We start from the raw sequence: 18,425 nt of genomic DNA on the forward strand, positions 1-18,425 counted from the left end.
ACTATCGGTGAGTTTGTCTTTCACTTCTTTGCTGCTGCAGAAGGTGGGCGGCGCCTTCAGCATCCTCAGCCACCCATTGCCGCACAAGTTACCTTTCCGTTTCAGCCGTGTTGTAAATCAAACACACCTCACGTCCTTCCCCTCCAAAAATGCGAGTAATTCCATTGGCTGCGTCCTCGTCGTGTAGGGCGGAGTGGTGGTGGGGCGAAACAATTTAGCTGCCATTCCAATCAGCTGTGTGAGGGAGCCCGTGCGAAAGACTTCCCTGCAAAAAGCAACAGGTACATGGTTTACACATATTTAAACGTATGCGTTTATCCGGCGTGCGTTGAATGGCAAGTTAATTCATTTTCTGTTGTTTCACTGGCATATGTTGCTGTAACAAGTTGCAATGTTTTGAATGTGTTAAAGTCTATTTTTTTTTTTTGGGGGGACTTTTTAAACGGGTTTCCTTGTTTCCCATTTTCTTTTGCACATTGAAGAAAGCACGGGTGACGCATGAGTGCATTTTGCTCACCAGTGTTTAAAACAGACGTGAAAATAGATTTAAAATTCGATTTTGAATTGAATGCCCCCCCCCCCCTTTTGAAACATTTTGTTGCGTCTTTTCCTCATTAGTAAAGAATAAAGTTGTTGTTTTTTTTAAAAGAAGTATTTTAATAGTTCGTAAACGATGCGTTACTGGTCTACAGCAGGAGCGCCGGTGCAGCAGAGCAGACATGCCTGGGCAAGCCTCGGTCTGGTCTTCATTCATTCATGATGGATGGATGAATGAATGAATGAATGAATGAATGCTTTCTATCACTGTGTCATCCATACAGTTACGCCCATCCCGCATGGTCTCAAAAGACAACATAAATTCATATAAGCCAAATCCAGAATGCTGCTTATACATTTTTCAATCATTCATTCAAGCGTATCGGGTTTGTTGTTGGCGCCATCTAGCGACATTTTAAGGATAAGGACATTAAACATTCTCCTGCAAGTTAAAGCTGGATTTTTAAGAAAGAGATTAATAACCACCACACATCCACCAAGTCAGGAGGTGGAGGGGGAAATAATCTGATTCATATCTTTGCTACACCCGTGCATTCTTGCTGTGTTCTGTTCCAGACATGGGCCATCTCCTGATACACCACCTGTGTTTCCTGCTGGTCGGCTTGCTGGCCTGTCAGTGTCCTGCAGTCAGCGGGCTGTTTGAGTGGCTGAGGCAGACTGAGGCACCTCCAGCAGCAGCTCCTCCTCTGTCAGCAGCAGGAGTTCCGGCACTCGTTGCAAAGGATGCTCAGTTTGAGATGGCTACTGCAGATGAGAAGTTTTTGGCTGAGGCAAAGCAAATGGAGATCAGCCCGCTTGACAGCTGTCATTACAGGGTAAAGTTGAGCCCCTGGGCCTCTGAAAATCAGGGTTTAAATTATCGATCAATCAAACAATTGTGTCCTTAATTGATCGTTTAGTCTATAAAATGTCCGAAAATAGTAAAAACCTCCTAATCATAATTTCACTAAGCTCAAGGGGATGTCTTGAAATTGCTTGTTTTGACTATCCAACAGGCCAAAACCCCAAAAGATTGAATTTACAAAGATTAAAATCAAATGACAACTGTATTTGCCATAGTAGGGCCACAGTAGCATTGATACACTTCCGCTGGTTTGTCTTTTCACATTTAAATATAAAAATGAACTGTGCTCTGTTGTAGGTGGTTGCCCGGCTGAAGGCGAGCTGCGACGGCCTCTCGGAGGAGCAGCTTGCGAAGCTTGGAGTTGTACTGTTTAACTGCCAGGCGGAGAGTGAGGGGCGCCGGACCTACACATGCACAGAGGAAATGGTAAACTATGAAGTTAAGATAAAAGGATATTAGTTGTATCAGGTTTTTCTTTCTTTCAAACCATTTTTTTTTTTTTTTTTTTAAATCTCATTTTGACGTTTCAGACTATAAAAGAGTGCACGGCAGACATGGATGCAGACACGTGGAATGCTTACCACATAGTGAGCAACAGAGCGCGCGCTGTTTGCTACTCGACTCGCCAGCAGCTGTTCCGGCGCAGAGCAGAGCACACCGTCAACGCTCTCATCTCCACAGCCACAAGCCAACTGGACGCAATGAAGGACCTGAAGGTAGAGAGGTTTTTCACGTGCCCAGTAGTTAAAGCGGTTAAAGGATCAGATCCTGCGTAGGTTGATTTGGATCATGGTGGTTTCATAACAGGAGGGCCAGCTGGAGCTGAAGGAACTGACCGCGGCCTCCTTGGACAAGCTGTTTGAGGGCCACAGTGCTCTGCAGGCCCAACAAGGGAAACTGCATGAGGGCCAGGGGCAAATGGAGGGTTCGCTGAGGGACAACCTGGAGCGTCTGAGCCAGGAAAAAGCCCTCATTGCCTCTGGACAGGAGCTGGTGGCCCAGCTCATTCAGGGCATTACAAAGAGAATGGGTGAGAGCTTGTCACGCGTTCACGCATTTCCCACTGGAAAATATTTGGCACAGCGTTGGAGCTATTGATTTATAGCGGTTTTGAAACCTGTAGTGCCGATTTGAATTATGCTTATCTGAAGTGTTGTACTTTTCTTTTTTTTTTTTTTTTAGAGAATGTGAGTGAGCATCTGCAGATCCAAGGCTCGGAGGTGCAGGACAGCCACACTGCGATTGTTAAAGACCTTGCAGATGTCAGACACCAAGCTCAGGACATCTACCATAAAATTGGTGAAAGAAACGGGGCACCACACACCTGACACACGCGCACACACACACACACACAATGTCACACCTTCTAGTTCAAATCAGTGCCGTCTTTCATTTTTTATTTATGTTTTTTTTTTTTTTTTGATCAGACCACAGTATGTCAGAGTTTCTGCAGTACCAGGATCAGACCTCGCAGTACTACACTGACCTGATGAACAAACTGGAGCGCATGAACAGCACCCTGGGATTCATGCTGCACTACCTCGACAACATGCAGAGCCGGATTGAGGAAAGGCTCCGCCTGATCCAGGGCTACCTCGGCTGGGCAGGTGAGACATCCATCTTTTCTGCTGCAAAAGACAAAATGCAATTCAGTCTTGGTTTTTTTTTTTTTGCTCTGATACAAATACTAGTAGTATGATAGCCAACAACGTATAGATCAATAATAACTTCAGCTACAAGTTGTGGGGGGGGGGAAAAACAACTCTTACCTGAAAGTGTTGTAATGGACTCCACAGTCAAACATTAGGACGATCAAATGTCTTAAGCCCACTTAAATAAAGATCCGTTTTACATGGACTGACGTCGGTTTTCCCTCGTGCCTACTTGTGATTCCAGGTTTGAGCCTGACAGCCATGTGGACGTGTATGGCTCACACGGGCTACTTCGTCCTGTGTGCAGTCCTGCTGACGTTCCTGCGTTGTCCGGGGTTCTCTCGAGCCATGCTGCTGCTCACCGTGCCTCTGAACGCGGTGGCCGAGATCAACCAGCAGCCAGCGCTGGACCTCTGCGGCCTCGGCCTGCTGCTGCTCGCTCTCTCTCTGGGTACAAACTTAAAGCTGCGTACAAGGCAAAAAAAAAAAAACAATGTCTCCCAACATTCTCATGTACTTGTCACGATTTTTTTTTTGTTTTGTTTTTTTTGGCATACCTGCAGGTCACTGGTTTGTGAGTCAGTTGTGGGCGTGCCTCCAGATCAGAGGAAAGCCAGCCGCCCCGCTGCCACTGGCCCCGTGTGAGATCGCGGAGCCACAGAAGCAGACCGTTCCATCCTGCCGCTCGTATCCACCGTCCTCGACCCCGCAGAAGTGAGTCTGCAGAGAACTAATGATCGTTTTTCTTATCGACTTTAAAACGCGACGTCTTCAAAATGTCTTGTTTTTGACCGACCATCAGTCCTAAACCTCAAGATATTAGACAACTGCTCAGACCATTAATCATCAAAGTAGCACTTGATGCATTTTGATGCTGATGTTGATCGACTATCAGTTAATCGTGCATTTTGATGCAGATCCTGAGTCAGTCTCTATTATTAAAACAGATTCTCAACAATTGTGCAGCTTTGTAGTTGGTTCAGTTGATGAAGTCTGTCTCATTCTTTTTTTTTTTTTGTTGTTGTTGTTGTTCTCAGAGATGAAAAGGACGGCATCGTGGAGCGAGACGACCTGTTGAATCAAGACAGCTTCATATCAGGTTTGAAATATATTTCGCACATTCACAGTAAAATATTTAACTTTTCTTTTTTTAAAGAAAAGTGAGGCCTTACTAGATTCAGTTCACTCATATATTTTCTCTCACTGATCTCTCTGTATGCAGGTGACTTTGGGATATCAGCAGTGTCTCCCCCCCACAAGAAGCCAATGCCAGAGTCCAGGTTTACGCCGATTATTGGCACACCCAGTCACTCGACTCCCAGGCTCGTGCCACAGCTGGTTCTTTCAGCGGTAAGCAAGTCGAGTGACTGTCGCATGAAAGACGAGTTCATTATTTATAGGCGCCGTCGCGGATTTTGTGGTTTTCTTTTTTTTTTTCAGGCTTTGGTCGACATCCCCCCGAGGAACCTGGGAGGTGTTTTTGATGCAGTGAACGACTCGCGTGATTTAGCGAACGACTCCAGAAGTGCAAGCCCTACCCCGTCGCTAGCCAGCAACAGGTCAGGGTCCTAGACTTTCTGACCCGCGCTTAAGTGGCCCTTAAACGTGAAAACTCAAGTACGTCGTTGGTTCTTTTTTCTTTTTTTTTTACAATAAACTGACCTCCGTCCTTTCCCTGTGGCAGCTCTCTATTGGGCCGTCTGCTGTGCAGTGGTGTCACAAAAACGGGGAAGGCCTGCAAGAAGAGAGCCGTGCCAGGACAGGAGTACTGCAGAGTCCATGAAGGGGGTCACGCCTCCTATGTTCATTCCTGAAATGCTCAACTTCCTTGTTTTGTTTTTCTTTGCGGTGAACTGTAATCGACTGTGGTGTCGTCATGGTGGGGTCTGTCTGCTTTGCTTGTAGGTTGAGTTTTAAATATCTTTTTATATTTTTTATTGCCATGTTTTTAAAAACATGGCGCTGCTTTTTTTTTTTTTTTAAGTTAATAAATTATTTCTTTACCCATGAATTTGTCTGTACATGTATTCAAACAGAGCAGCAGAGTAGTCCCAACAGCTGAATTCAGTCACTAGGTTGTTTTTTTATATATATATATCCTATGAAATATGAAAACTTACTTAAAACATATTATAGGTAAAAACATTTATTTAAGTGCCAATATACTTAGTAAAAAAAACAAAAAACATCCATGCCACCGGTTACACGGCACATTATTCTTTCCGTTCATTAAATAAAGTGAATCAAGGTCAGGCCAGGTCAACTTCCAAACCCTTCAAGAATGAAGGTAATTCAGTAATGAAACGAAAAAGATTTATAGTACTGAAATTAGTAAATTGTGACAGCATCTTGAGTCCCAAGATCGTAGCAGTCAATGAGCAATTCAAATGAGTAACACTACCATAGTGAAGAAAATTCTACATACAGGTAATAGAATACAATAATTCCATATCTCTGCCATTACCACCATCCCTTCCAACAGAACGGCCTCGTGGGTCGACAGACTCTGTAGCGACTTGTTTGACAGCGTTCTCACTTCCGGGCCGAGTCGTAGTTGGCAACAAACCAATCGCAGGTGTCCTTTAAAGCTGTAAGTGAGAGCGGGAGGAATCAGACAGGCGGCAGATGTAATCAAAACATACTTCTTGCAATTTTCATCCAGTATTTTAGATTTCTGCACTGATGGCATTTAAAAACACACACACACACAGGTCAGTCCCACCTTCTTTGAAGGGTGTGAAGGTGAAGTCCGGCAGGTAGCGGCGCAGCTTTGTGTTGCTGGCAGTCTTTTTGAACTGACCGTCTGCTTTACTGGTATCAAACTAGAGGTCAAAGGTCAAGGAAACTGCATTTACAAAGGTTTAAGGACCATCGCAATCATTTTGCACAAGTCCCTTAAGTACAAATTGCGTAATAGTTAAACAGTGCCAAAGAGGAGAAATTGCAACGTCTTAACCTTCCAGACAGCCACTTCTTTCAGGTCAAATCTGGAACATGGACTATAACAAACAACCTGTTCCGAGTTCAACACCTCTAAAACTTTGCTCTGAGCACGATTATAAGGATACCACCACTTCTCCTTTAAAGTCCAGTGCTTGCACAACTGCTTCTGCTGCTTCTTTGATGGACACCTCTTCTTGCTCTCCAACTGGGACCAGCGGACACAACAAAGGCATTACTATGAATGGAATTCAGCTCTCACTAATGATACGCTGTGTATGAGGACTCACCAGAGAGAATGACTGGATCGACCTCCGGATACGCTCTCAAGACCCACAGGAAGAGACGAGCGAGGTCCAAAGAATAAATGAACTGTCTTCTGGGAGTGCCGGAGCCCCAGACCACCAGGGGCTTCCCCTCCTCTAACCATACACACAAATGAGTACACAATTTACATAGGATCAGCACTGTTACTGATCTTACATAATCAATCCATATTAAACACTGTTTTTTAGTCACAATCATTAAATAAATGGTAACACAGCTTTATAAACTTTTGAAAAAAATAAAAATAAATTCAACTGTGCAGACACCTAAACAATAACATATGAAAGTCTCCACTTATAGTTAAGTAGTGACGTGTAGTTATAGTCTCACTTATATATCGCTTTTCAACCTTCACGGTTCCCAAAGCTGTTTACAGCTAAGTCTCATTCACCCATCCACTCACACATTCACACACCGATGGCGACCGAGCTGCCATGCAAGGTGCTGGCCTCCATCAGGAGCAACTTAGGGTTCAGTGACTTGCTCAAGGACACTTCGGCATGATGGGGGGAGCCAGGGGTTGATTGGGGATCATTACTGATCCAAAACACAGCGAGGTAAAAAAAAAAAAAAAAAAAAAAAAAAGAGCATTGATAGATACTTGGTACTGTCCAAAATCCTACATTCAGGTGTTGTATAAAGAGGGAAGAATTAGATCTGTGCATTTCTACTAGCTTATGTAAGAGAATGCGACTTACTTTGAGCAGCGTAAGCTTTGTGTATGAGGCCTGGCAGCACGTGACCGTCCTCAATGCTGAAGTTGTCATGGGGACCAAACACATTAGTGGGAATCACAGCCGTGTAGCAACGCCCATGCTGCTGGAAGTATGCCCTGTGAAACACCGTTTTGCAGACAATTCTTATTCATGTGACAGTGTGGATTTACTAAACCTGTTGCAGTGCAAAACCAACAACTTGACTTCCCACCTGTTATGGACATCAATCATTCTCTTTGCATAGGCATAGCCAAAGTTCGATTCGTGAGGTGGACCGTTATGGATCTTGTGCAAAGAAATAAAGTTAGTCACCGTTTACAAATTGACTGATACATGCCAGCAAACAGCACACACACACACACACACACACACACACATAGGGGGCCTTTTACCATGGTCTCGTCGATAGGGTAGGTGGTCTTATCAGGAAAGATGCAGGTGGATAAGCAGGAAACAACCTTGACCACGCCAACTTCATGTGCTGCCTGCAGCACGTTGTCATTGATGTAGATATTGTTTCTCTGGAGGGGACAGACACATCGGTAGCAACAAAAAACAAAAAAAATGATATGTTGATGATTCTATTACCCAACAAAGTCTACTTTCAACACACACAACAACCTTTTAAAACACCTGTGCTAGCACAGATTCAACTTCCTCGTACCCAAAAGTCCAGATTGTACTTCATGTTCTTGAAAAGCCCCCCGACCATAGCAGCCAGGTGAATGACGTGGGTTGGCTGATGTTTTTCAAACACCGCCCGTGTCTCTGCCATGTCCCTGAAAGGAGAGGCCACAATATGACAGGAGGAGGACGGTGCAGAGACAGTGTCCGAACTGTGTGTGTGTGTGTGTGTGTGTAAATAACAAAACATATTTTCGCATGCATGTTAGCAGTAGCTAGAAGAAGCACGTTCTCACATGAGGTTGGCGTCTTTGGAGGAGAGAAATATCCATTCTTCCCCCTCCTCGGCTCCCCCCTGCTCTTTAACCACATGCTGTATGGCCCTGCCCACCAAGCCGGACCCCCCTGTCACCAACACCCTCAACGGAACAGTGTGATCGCCCTCACAGCTCATCTAGGAAAGGTTCAAGACGCAAACATACTTAATGGCGCGTAGGCATAATACAAACAAAACCAGAAATGAGTGATTGTATATATATATATATATGACAACGAGGCTATGTTTCATTACACAAAGGAGCAGTTAACATGGCAACGATTGGCTCCGCGTCTACAGGTGGGTGTGTCAGCAAGTTTGTTCAGTTATTAGTAAGTAAAACAAGTCAACAAGACATCAAACTGTATCAAACTCCAATAACTAACACTATCTAAGTGAACTTACTATAGCTAACTTACTTAGCTTACCTCTATTTTCGGGCACTGTATAACAACGGTGTCCCAAGGCCAACTTGATTGTTGCTACCTGCTTGTCATTAGAGGTGACCCGTCAACGTAGAACCGTGTTGGGACCGCAAAGCCGGCCAGCCGAGCCGACGTTATTAGCCAAAGTTGATGTTAGCTAGCTTTTCTCTTTCATTCCTTTCGCCGAGTGTTATATAAACGCAGCTAGATGAAATAAACCGGGGTGTACGACCATGCCGCAGGTAAGTTATAGAACAGTGTCTCCAGTGTCGCGCTAGTGCAGTAAAACAACGTTAACTCTGAGCTAAACACGTAAAGTAGACGGTTCTCATCCATTAGCTATCAAGTACGCAGACAGGAGAAAGGTGCCGGTGTCAAGGTAGCTCGTATGATCACGCTTCCGGCCATAGCCTTCAAAATAATGTTTTATTGACGAAGAGCGGGGCCATTTTCGTGGCTCAAATAGACATCCGGAAGTGTTGCAAGTGGAAAGACATTAAGCAGGCATCTAAATATAACGTTTTACTTAATAATGGGGCTTTTTCTCGCAGTATTTTGAGACGATTTCTAACTTTTACTTTTACATATAACAATACGTTTTCCGGTTTGGTGAATGAACACTGGAAGAGTTTCTCTGAACACGTTTTTTTTTTTTTTTTTTTATCTGCTCGTACTAAACGGAAAAGTTGTTGATTCTATAAAACTGCCCGGGACTCTTTTTTTTCTATTTATGTTTAGTTTTTTTTTTTATGTATTCCCTAAAACAACCTCTGTAACAGAAACAAACTGCCCATCATGCTATACTTCTAGACCAGATGTAGACATTAAACTAGAGGTGGTCTGAAAATGTATTTAATAAATAATAATAATAATTTTGTGCTTGAAGAAGTTTGGCCAGGGTGGTGGAGCCGACATGACTACCTGACACATTACTGTTAGTCTTTGCTGCCCCTCAGTGGACAGAAGGAGAGCTGCAGCCACCTCAGTGTCTGCTTAGCCATGCTGACCTTTCGATTGTTTTGGCTAAAATGCTGTCTCAGAACTTCATCTGTGTTGGCGTCTCTTGGGTGTTTAACCCCCACACTGCAGCTTAGTGGAGTTATGCAACGGCATTTAACAAAGTACTGTGAAAGGAATGACAAACTGTAAGAATCGACTAGACTGTGACAGCAATTGTCCCATTTATTGCCAAATCAATAACGCATACTAGACCCCTTGAGTTCACCACCGCTCGTTTTCTTTTCTCTGCTCATTGAAAACGGCATTTCGAAAAAAAAGTCAACAAGCAAGTTGTTGCGCCAAGACATTGTCCCGGCCCCTCTGGATAATCCACATACCTCACGGTGACCACATTCCATTGGAACTCACTGTCCACTGAAGAAGCATGTCTCCCTGTAGTCACTTTAAAACCCAAAAGTCTGTTGCTTTATTTTTCACTTACATAGGCTGATCAGTCAAGTATTATTACCCATTAATTCAAGCGAAAACACTCAAACTCATTGTTTGAACAGCTACATCTATGAGTTCAGTGCAAAGGCAGACAAAAAAATCAGCAAAATATCACAGAAAACAAAACCTTCATTTCTAGGATTTTGCACATTTTTTATTTGAATTGGCCCAACATCTTCCTCTGCCGGTTCTGTCTACTGAGGAGACGAGAACCTGCCGAGGAAGAGGATGGACTTGGTCTTATTGTGCCTGATGAAGAAGAGGAAGGGGTGGTCCGCTGTGAAGTGTTCCTCCCTAAACATACAGAATGCTACCATGCCTGCTGTGGCCGCCGCTGCCTCTGTCCCCTCCTCGTTCACCTCCACAAAAGCCTTGTGGGCCACCGTAGACAGGAAGAGTCCTCCTTCGCCGTTCATGCCAGACAAATCGGCCCTCGCCGCGCAGAACACGTCTGTCATGCCCAGTTTGGCCAGAGGCTCGTTCAGCTCGTAGTCTTCCTCCAGCTTGAACTTGGGCAGGTGAACGACGACCTCTGAGTGGACGTCCATGTTTTCCCTGTTGGTCCATTCGTCCAGCTTCTCCCGCGTTAGTTCGTTCTCCAGCTGGAGCGAGGACAAGGACAAACACATAACCAGATAGAACAGTACGTAAGTCCATTACAAGCTGAAAAACATACGTATGACATGTTATTACCTTTGTCCAATGTTTTAGCAAACAATTTTTTACATATCCGACACACGTGGGAGCAATGTTAGCAAACACGGCAAGATACGCTGCAATGCACCAACAAGGACGAGGAAGAAGGGGACTGCAAGCGAGTAAACATGGACGTAAACAACGCCGGGTTTAAAATACTTGAAAAGGAAACGCACTTGATACTGGTTTGTTAGACCTAAAGGATACAGCCTCGTTTTGGTGGTGTTTTTTTTTTTTAACGGTACTTGTTTCTAGGTTGTGTACCTTCAGCAGAGGGTTGGGGCCGCCTGCGGACTCCTCGGGCAGCAGGATGAACATGCTAAGCTCTTCGTCCACGTACGGCAGCTCCAGGATCTGCAGGCCGAGCTCGGGAACGTAGTTGAAAGGCAGCTTCTTCCTCTGGTACATCATCTGGACCGGCTTGGCCTCGTTCTGACGTGCAAGAAACACAGAATATCAAGGTGATCGGTGATCACTTTGGAAAGTCTCGTGTTCTCTTTCGGAAAATGTCCGGCTGCACATCTGGCTGTTTTCCCGTATTCAAATGCAAATTTCAACTTGAGTTTTCACCTTGTTGACTTTAAAGGGCATCTCTTTGGTGTTTGCCTCATCAAAGCGGCACATCCAGTTTCCCTTGAAGTAGATGGCGTTAACCAGAGCCAGTCTTGTCATAGTACTGACTGTTCCTGGCTTCAGAAGATCTTTAATCTTATCTGAAAGGAAATGCACATGCAAAGCAAGCGTTGAACACTGATTCACAGGGGGACGCTGCGGAGCGATGGCTGTAAAAGTTGGTATAGGAATGATTTTGAGTCCAGTTAAGATGTCATTTCTCACTCTCCGTCTGCTGCTCGACCCAGCTGTTGATCTCCCCTCTGCACGCCTCGGGAGCCCCGATGAAATCCACAGCCTTCAGGTCTGCCTGGTAGTACTTCTGCGTGGCTTCGAGGAATAGCTGCCGATTCAGTCGTACAAATGTTATTGATTCAATCCGAGCATCTCGTGTCTTCCTGCGAAAGCTGACAGACTCACCGGGAGGAAGTTGGCGGTGTTTTCCCCGTAGAGACGGTTGGCTAGCTTCAGGATGTACGAGGCAGACGGCGAGTTGATGTCGGCGTTCAGAGTCTGGAAGTCTGCGTGGACGCCCTCGCCAGAGCTGAATGAGAGAGCCTGTGTGAAAGTTTGGGCCGACAGACTTTATTATGGGATCAAAACATTGTGTTGTTCCTTGTTGCTATACTACACTATATATATACACGAGATAAAGGCAGACCTCATCAACCCAACATCACAGGCCAACCTCACTAATGCTTTCGTGGCTGAATGGGATCGAATCCCTGCAGCCGGGTTTCAACATCAGCTGGAAAGCCAACCCCGGTGGAGATTAATGTCCATCATTTTGAAATTAAATGCTCAAACAATCACATATGGGTGTAATGTTCATATGTCCTCATACTTTTCCGCCATATAGTGTACTTCTGTATTTCTGCATTCATCACCAACCTGCTGAGGCACTGCAGGGGAAAATGTGCCATTTGGCTAAACCCTGTGTGATTCATGTGTCATGAATCAAAATACAACAAAGGAGAACAAAGCTCTGAGGATTGGCTGTAACCTCTCAAAAGCAAACAGGTTTCATGGACTGAAACTGCAACTCAATGTGCAATTTCCAGTTTTTACATCCTTCCGCTTTTAAGCAAACAGTGCATTACTTGTTTCAGAGGCGTTCACTGAGGTCAAAGTACAGGTGTCATTAGGCTTCGCCTGTCTCAGAACACACCTTCCAGTCTGCACCCAGAGACACACCCGGGGCCCGTAGCCAGGACGACGGCACTTCAGAATGTACACTACCTTTTCTGATTGGGCTAGAAGTTACGCAGGGATGTCGAGGCGATGGACGAGGCACTTGTGATAAGAGAGACGGACAGTGTGCTGACCTGTGCCATCTGAGTAGCAGTGTCCCCCTTAGCGCCCAGGTAAACCATAGCCAGGGCCGAGCTGATGCTCAGCGGGGAGACAAAGATGTTGCCGGCGGGGTTCGCCTGGCTCAGAGTGCGGAGCAGCTCCAAGGCAAAACCTGTGTTTGAGCTGCTGACGGCGGCCATGACTGATGATGTACGGTTTTCCTGTAATTTGAGCAAATTTTGCATTTGAAATGTGGCATATAATTCCATATTGCAAAATACATTTCAAACTGATTTGAATGTAAACAGAAATGCACCTAAATTACATTACATTACATGTTTATTTTCCTCCTGATATACACAACACCCTCTACATTTTATACCTTAAAACAACTGATATATGCTCTTGGAAGACAAATGATCCAATAAACCTATCACATAAAGCTTTTTCCACTTCTGTTAATGTACCAATAAAAACATACCTGACGCCCAGTGTTGCCATTTCACCCACAACAGTTAATAATTTTTTTTTTTTTTTTGCCCGTAAATCATGTTAATGATCTATTAGCACATGCAGCCCAGTGGCACTGTGGTCACCTGGATGTTCACTGTGATAGTCACTTTACATCCATCATGGTTTAACCACTTAGTTCAAGGCATCTTTAAAAAAATTAAAATAAAAAAATAGAAAATTCAGGTTGCTGTTTTTCTACTTTTTAAACCTATTCAACATTTAACCTGACAATTTGTTAAAAGCATTTCTTTAAAAAAAGAAATTGTATTTTCCCACATTCCCACTGTTTCCCAAAGTATCACCGTTTTCACTGGAACATGTAAAGCTGCGTTCAGGTACCTGGAAATAAACCCGCACACATTCAGCTTGTGAAACACGTAATGCGAGTCAGGATATGACACTGTGCGTGTGCTCTCTGTGTGTGTGCGTGTGTGTGTGTGTGTGTGCGTGTGTGTGTATCACAGGCCTCTTAGCTAACTATAGCCCGCGCTGTCCGGCTACATTACCTGTTCTTCCACCCGCAACGACTGAAGCACGCTCTGCCCGCACACTCCCAACGGGTGAAACAGTAAAAGCAAAACGTAAAAGCGGGCAAAAGTCCGAAAAAAACCCCGCCTAAAACAGGGAAAACCGCAAAGTCCCGGGGCAGCGTTCGGGGGTTGAATCCAGAAGTCCGCCGCTGCTCATTTATACGGAACGCAAACTGCGGGCGAACAAACAGTCTGTGGGTGGGACGCGTGACTGGGCGATAAGTCGGTGGCTGCTGACAAACAGGCTGCGCGCTGTCACACCGAGGAGGACAGATGAAGCCGCGGAGCGCTGTGGGGAAGGTTCGCACCCCCCCCGTAACACAATTCTGCACGCTATCACCTTTTTTTTTTATCACTTGAAATGATTAGGGTTTCACCTCTCAGGCCGTCCCGTCTAGCCACAGACCAAACTCTGTACACATTTCCCGAGTATTTCAAAATCCCAAACATTAACGGTTCAATGATAAATGCTCCCTGCTATTATAGTCTGAATGCCCGATGAAAGCCCTCTCCACGCTGCCAGGCGTGTGACCACGGCGGGAATGCCAAACCCCCTTTCATTTAGTTGCTCATTATTTACCCAAAAACTAGTATTTTCAGTATTTAATGCCTCTTGTCTGTTATCAGACCCTCCCAGATTTCCAGGAATCTTACTTGAGTATTTCCAGTAGTATGCCACTTTATACTTGTGCTTCACTGCATTTCAGAGAGAATTCGTGTATTTACTTGACAGCTGCGGGTACTTTGCAAGGTTCAGATTGTTTATACAAATGATCAACAAATGAATTCTGGTGTCTTATTAGATTAAGCGACCCAGCAGTATATAAAGTGTTTAAAGCAAGCTGCAATATTGGGGTGAGTAATTCTAATCAAGTTATATAATATACATTATTCTGAGATGGGTCATTCTGCACAATGAGTACTTTTGCTTCTGAGGCTTTGGATACATTTTGCTGCAAATGCTTTTGTATTTCTGCTCAAGTAAAACCGTGAAAGTGGAATATTTTCTGTACTGCTGTACTCGTACTTTCACTTTTTAACCGCAGTAGCATCATGCGGATGTGATTGTGAATTTGTATTATTATGGTTTTCAATGGAAGACCTTAAGGTGTCACTTTAAAATGTACAAATACAAACCAGGATTCCTTCTGTGAGTTCTCACAAATAGCAGGTGTTTCTTCTCACTTTGGCTCAAGGAAGAAATGCATCCTTGGAGTACATTTAGATTTCTTACACACACATGGATGGACTTTATTTTATTCATAAAGGGCTTGTAGGGGTGAATCCAGGTTGCCCTTTTGAAACATTTCACGTGTAGGAGGGTGACTTGTGACTTGCTGCGTACAGAGATTACATTTTGTCTCCACCCGTCATGGAGGCTTCACAGTACAGCCTTGGCAACCGCTCCCACATGATAAACATTTCTGATTCACGGCACCCCTTGGACTCCAGACCTCTCTGTTACATAACCACCTTCCTATAGACCGTCCCACTATACAAGCCCTCCTTCCCGCTTTCTTCCTTACACCTGAGTTTTCAACATTTATCATGCATGTCAGGGTGATATTCCTGAATTACAATCCACCTCACACAATCAACATGTACAACAAACACACTTATTTGACTGTTTACAGCAGATACTCTTCCCTCTCATATACGTTCAATGACGTTAAAGAAGTGTCCTTATTTAAATCAGGAAATATCTCACCAAAGAATAATCCAAGCCTGAGAATGTGACCAAGGATTTGATGCCAACATTTGATTTATTTATACTCATTTTGGGGTTCCTTGGTGGCTGCACGGGCCCTAAATCAGCGCGAAAAATGAACAAAACCTATAAATGCACATGCAGACCGTGAGGATTTAGCATCCGTCTTCCACCAGAGGGAGCCCCCCCCCCCCCTGCTGTCTGCTCTTCAGTATACACTTGTACAATGCCGATACCGTGTCTCAATGGTGAGTCTATGTGAGTGTTTGGGTTCGAGTGAAAAGATATACAATACATTATAAAATATAAATATTGCACTCATTAATCATTCAGTTTATATTATTAGATATAAACGTACATACAACTGAACACCCAAACTGAACATGGAAACAGGTTTAGCCTTGAGGCAGCTGAAGGCAATGCCAGGCCACCCGCGAAAAATTTTGTTCAAGATCGAATATTTCTATTGAGTCCATCCATAATGACAACAAACATGTAATAACATGTTACATACAGCATATGTTCTGTATTTGCTTATGAATAACATTATACAGAGTACGGTCTAAACCGGCTCCATATGAAAAGAGCCCTGAGATAATGGTTATGATTTGGTGCTATATAAATACAACGGTATTGTTCCAACCCTTAATTTTAAAAGCTCCAAAGACATCTGATGCTAAGTGAAATATTACATAAAACCATGGGGGGGGGGGTTTTATGGCTGCGCCAGTTCATCACTGTATATACCTTTCTCTATAATTCAGCCATTCTTGGTTTCTTCTGAAACTCTCTGTTAGAAGTTAAATTCAAGTTTTCAGAGTTGGAGGGGTTGTGATTTAGGTATTTTTGATTTAGGTTCCATTTGTAAAAAATTGAACCCACAGCTCCCAGTTTGGGTCTGGGAGGCAGACACACTCTCAACTTTTAAGAGTAGCCTTAAAACTTATAGTTAGGGGCGAGCTCAGGCCTGCCTGGACCAGCCCCCTAGTTAAGCTGCTACAGGCCTAGTCTGCTGGGGGGCTTCCCATGATGCACTGAGCTTTCCTCCTCTTCCTCTCCATCTTTACACATTCATGTCCCTCCAATGCATGTTACTAAGTTCATATCTTCCCCCGGAGTTTCTTTGTGCTTTCTCGTCTCGCAGGTTCCTGTGGATCGTGGTCCTGGTACGCCTGGCTGCTGCTGCCATGGGCCCACTTGACTCTCATCGCTACAATTATTATTATTAGTCATATTTCTCTCATTATTATAGTTGCTATGTCTATTACTGGTGCTGCTATACATCTCTGCCTGTCTGTCTGTGTCGGTGTCTCTCTCTCTCTGTCTCTCTGGTGCTATATAAACCCAGAGGTGTCCTCAGTAGTCTGAGTTCTGAGGTTGCAGAGTTTGACAGGTACTTACTTTGCCTTTAAGCCAACAAGTTCGCCATATCAACTTAAAAGGTGATAGGCAATGTTTAATCAATGATTGCAGGTTTAAGTGCGGAGCTGTTTAACTAGCTAAACATAAAGATTGTTTTTACCCATTAAACAAATGGAATTTGTGTAAATTAGTGATCTTAAGAAGTGTTGGGAGGTTTATTTCTTTACTACTTTCAACATAGCCAGGCTAGCTGTATCCCCCTGAATCTAGTTTTTATGCTAAGCTAGGCTAACCATGTTCGTCTCCGTACTTCACACACAGACATGAGATGACAATCTTCTCAACTGATTCTAGGAAAGAAAGCAAGTAAATGTATTTTTTCTATTTAAACAAACCCTGTGTGACATTTTATCACCGTGGAAAGTTGTTAGCGAACAGCAAGCTAGTTACACATTTAGCAAACACGGAGCAAGATTATCATCCATTTGGAGTTGTATTTTGTCCACCTGATGAATGAAAGTCCAATATTGACTCTCCTTTTAGCTTTGGTTTGGTATCCACCAACGCCTGGGAGAAAAACACTCACACAGTTAGCAGACTAGTGTATCTTTTCAACTTTCTCTAGATTATTAAAATAATATGAACTAGGCTCTAACACTAATAAAATAAGCACTTGAACCTTGCTGTTCAAATGCAAACACTTGAACTTTATAGCACCAATATGTAAATGTGACACTGACTAGCTTAAATGACAAACTAGACCATAGTCACACGGCGGCCATTTTCCTCTCACGTCACACTCAGTGTGGTTAGCTCAAATGCTGTTATCATGTCGTACTGCTGTGTTCCAGTTTCCAAGTCGTATGAATGTAAGGAATCTGACAAAACGTTATCATTTCGATCGAACGGTAAACATAGCTAGTAAGTGGTTGAATGCTATCGTTAGCTGTTGTCAAAATGTGGCCCGATGTCCCTCTGGACTTTCACTATCCATTGTCTTTTCAGTTGCTGATCAATCGGAAAGTGGTGAAATGATAAGGATTTGTCAGATTCCCTATGTTTATATGACTTGGAGCAACCTGGAACACGGCAGAACGACCTGAAGTAAAAAGCTAACGTTAGGCTATCAAGGAACTACACCACGGTTGCATTACTTCAGCGTCACCACCACTAAGCTTCACTTTGAAGAGAGTATAGATAGATATAGATATATAGACAGATTACAGTATAAACACAGCGAGGCTGTAAAGGCGGACTAGTGAGTAGATGACTTTCCGTGTTCGGCTTGAAGATGATGATGGGTGTGTATATATCTAACTATGGTTCATATCACCAGATACTACGACCTACACATCCGTGAAAAGAGCTTGCTCTTGTTTGCAGAATTACATCTGATGTTGCTGCTACAGAATATTTACCTTAGATGATCAGCAATCGGTGCCAACATGCTACAGTTGTATGGAATATCCACAGAGGATCATTCAGCAAAGCACAAAGTGGTCAAAGAACAACTATTTGTCACAATTGATTCGGCGAGGCAGTGGTTTGCAAAGTTTAGCCTCATTTTTAGTTCAGCTAGAGACAAATCAAATCAAGCTTTATTAATACAGCACCTTTCGTGCAAAATTGCAATATAAGGTGCTTGACAGTACAATAAAATACAACAATACAATGAAAATAAACAGTAATATACGGAAATAATAATGTAGGAAATAAGAAACATGTTACAACAGAGAGACCAGTGTAGCACAGCGGAAGAGGGTAAATAATAAGATAAAATGGATGAAGGGAAAGCTAAGCTAAAAAGGGATGTCTTGAGATTTCTTTGAAAGGTGGTTACAGATTGTGATGCCCTCAGCT

The 18,425-nt window shown here is 43.7% G+C and overlaps 3 protein-coding genes across 4 annotated transcripts; 1 reads left to right on the forward strand and 2 right to left on the reverse strand.

The window, feature by feature from the left end:
- The first annotated feature begins 1,115 nt into the window (after positions 1-1,115).
- bmb (brambleberry) lies at positions 1,116-4,953 on the forward strand. The gene is made up of 12 exons (XM_070909453.1): positions 1,116-1,373; positions 1,700-1,828; positions 1,933-2,118; positions 2,210-2,432; positions 2,585-2,701; positions 2,830-3,009; positions 3,299-3,505; positions 3,618-3,770; positions 4,088-4,153; positions 4,277-4,404; positions 4,495-4,613; positions 4,739-4,953. The coding sequence occupies exons 1-12, from the start codon at positions 1,116-1,118 to the stop codon at positions 4,866-4,868; spliced, it is 1,896 nt and encodes a 631-aa protein (XP_070765554.1). The 3' UTR covers positions 4,869-4,953.
- A 231-nt stretch (positions 4,954-5,184) lies between these two features.
- On the reverse strand, positions 5,185-17,050 carry LOC139287594 (GDP-L-fucose synthase-like). Of its 2 annotated transcripts, none has more exons than XM_070908705.1 (10): positions 17,036-17,050; positions 7,958-8,103; positions 7,702-7,816; positions 7,430-7,558; positions 7,249-7,322; positions 7,020-7,153; positions 6,285-6,416; positions 6,123-6,202; positions 5,777-5,876; positions 5,185-5,642 (listed from the first exon to the last, which is right to left on the reverse strand). In XM_070908705.1, the coding sequence occupies exons 1-10, from the start codon at positions 17,048-17,050 to the stop codon at positions 5,587-5,589; spliced, it is 981 nt and encodes a 326-aa protein (XP_070764806.1). In that variant the 3' UTR covers positions 5,185-5,586. The 2 variants fall into 2 exon arrangements, with proteins under 2 accessions (XP_070764806.1, XP_070764805.1); XM_070908704.1 differs by lacking the exon at positions 17,036-17,050 and adding an exon at positions 8,406-8,743 and having other exon boundaries at positions 7,958-8,115.
- Positions 10,046-13,532, reverse strand: LOC139287456 (leukocyte elastase inhibitor-like). The gene is made up of 7 exons (XM_070908487.1): positions 13,472-13,532; positions 12,485-12,673; positions 11,580-11,717; positions 11,385-11,502; positions 11,118-11,260; positions 10,812-10,979; positions 10,046-10,453 (listed from the first exon to the last, which is right to left on the reverse strand). The coding sequence occupies exons 2-7, from the start codon at positions 12,650-12,652 to the stop codon at positions 10,046-10,048; spliced, it is 1,143 nt and encodes a 380-aa protein (XP_070764588.1). The 5' UTR covers positions 12,653-12,673; positions 13,472-13,532.
- Positions 17,051-18,425: the final 1,375 nt, after the last annotated feature.

The sequence above is a fragment of the Enoplosus armatus genome, chromosome 7, assembly GCF_043641665.1.
Source record: "Enoplosus armatus isolate fEnoArm2 chromosome 7, fEnoArm2.hap1, whole genome shotgun sequence".
In the NCBI taxonomy this organism is placed as follows: domain Eukaryota; kingdom Metazoa; phylum Chordata; class Actinopteri; order Centrarchiformes; family Enoplosidae; genus Enoplosus; species Enoplosus armatus.

What these genes read in the sequence shown, in the direction of transcription:
- bmb (XM_070909453.1), top strand. Translation starts at nt 1,116, where the DNA reads ATGGGCCATCTCCTGATACACCACCTGTGTTTCCTGCTGGTCGGCTTG. An exon ending in ACACATGCACAGAGGAAATG is followed by an intron (nt 1,829 to 1,932) that starts GTAAACTATGAA and finishes TTGACGTTTCAG; the next exon opens with ACTATAAAAGAGTGCACGGC. An exon ending in CACAGCTGGTTCTTTCAGCG is followed by an intron (nt 4,405 to 4,494) that starts GTAAGCAAGTCG and finishes TTTTTTTTTCAG; the next exon opens with GCTTTGGTCGACATCCCCCC.
- LOC139287456 (XM_070908487.1), bottom strand. Translation starts at nt 12,652, where the DNA reads ATGGCCGCCGTCAGCAGCTCAAACACAGGTTTTGCCTTGGAGCTGCTC. An exon ending in CTGCTACTCAGATGGCACAG is followed by an intron (nt 11,718 to 12,484) that starts GTCAGCACACTG and finishes ACTTTCACACAG; the next exon opens with GCTCTCTCATTCAGCTCTGG. An exon ending in ACACCGCCAACTTCCTCCCG is followed by an intron (nt 11,503 to 11,579) that starts GTGAGTCTGTCA and finishes CTGAATCGGCAG; the next exon opens with CTATTCCTCGAAGCCACGCA.
- LOC139287594 (XM_070908705.1), bottom strand. An exon ending in ATGATTGATGTCCATAACAG is followed by an intron (nt 7,154 to 7,248) that starts GTGGGAAGTCAA and finishes GGTGTTTCACAG; the next exon opens with GGCATACTTCCAGCAGCATG. An exon ending in ACTTTAAAGGAGAAGTGGTG is followed by an intron (nt 5,877 to 6,122) that starts GTATCCTTATAA and finishes TTTGACCTCTAG; the next exon opens with TTTGATACCAGTAAAGCAGA.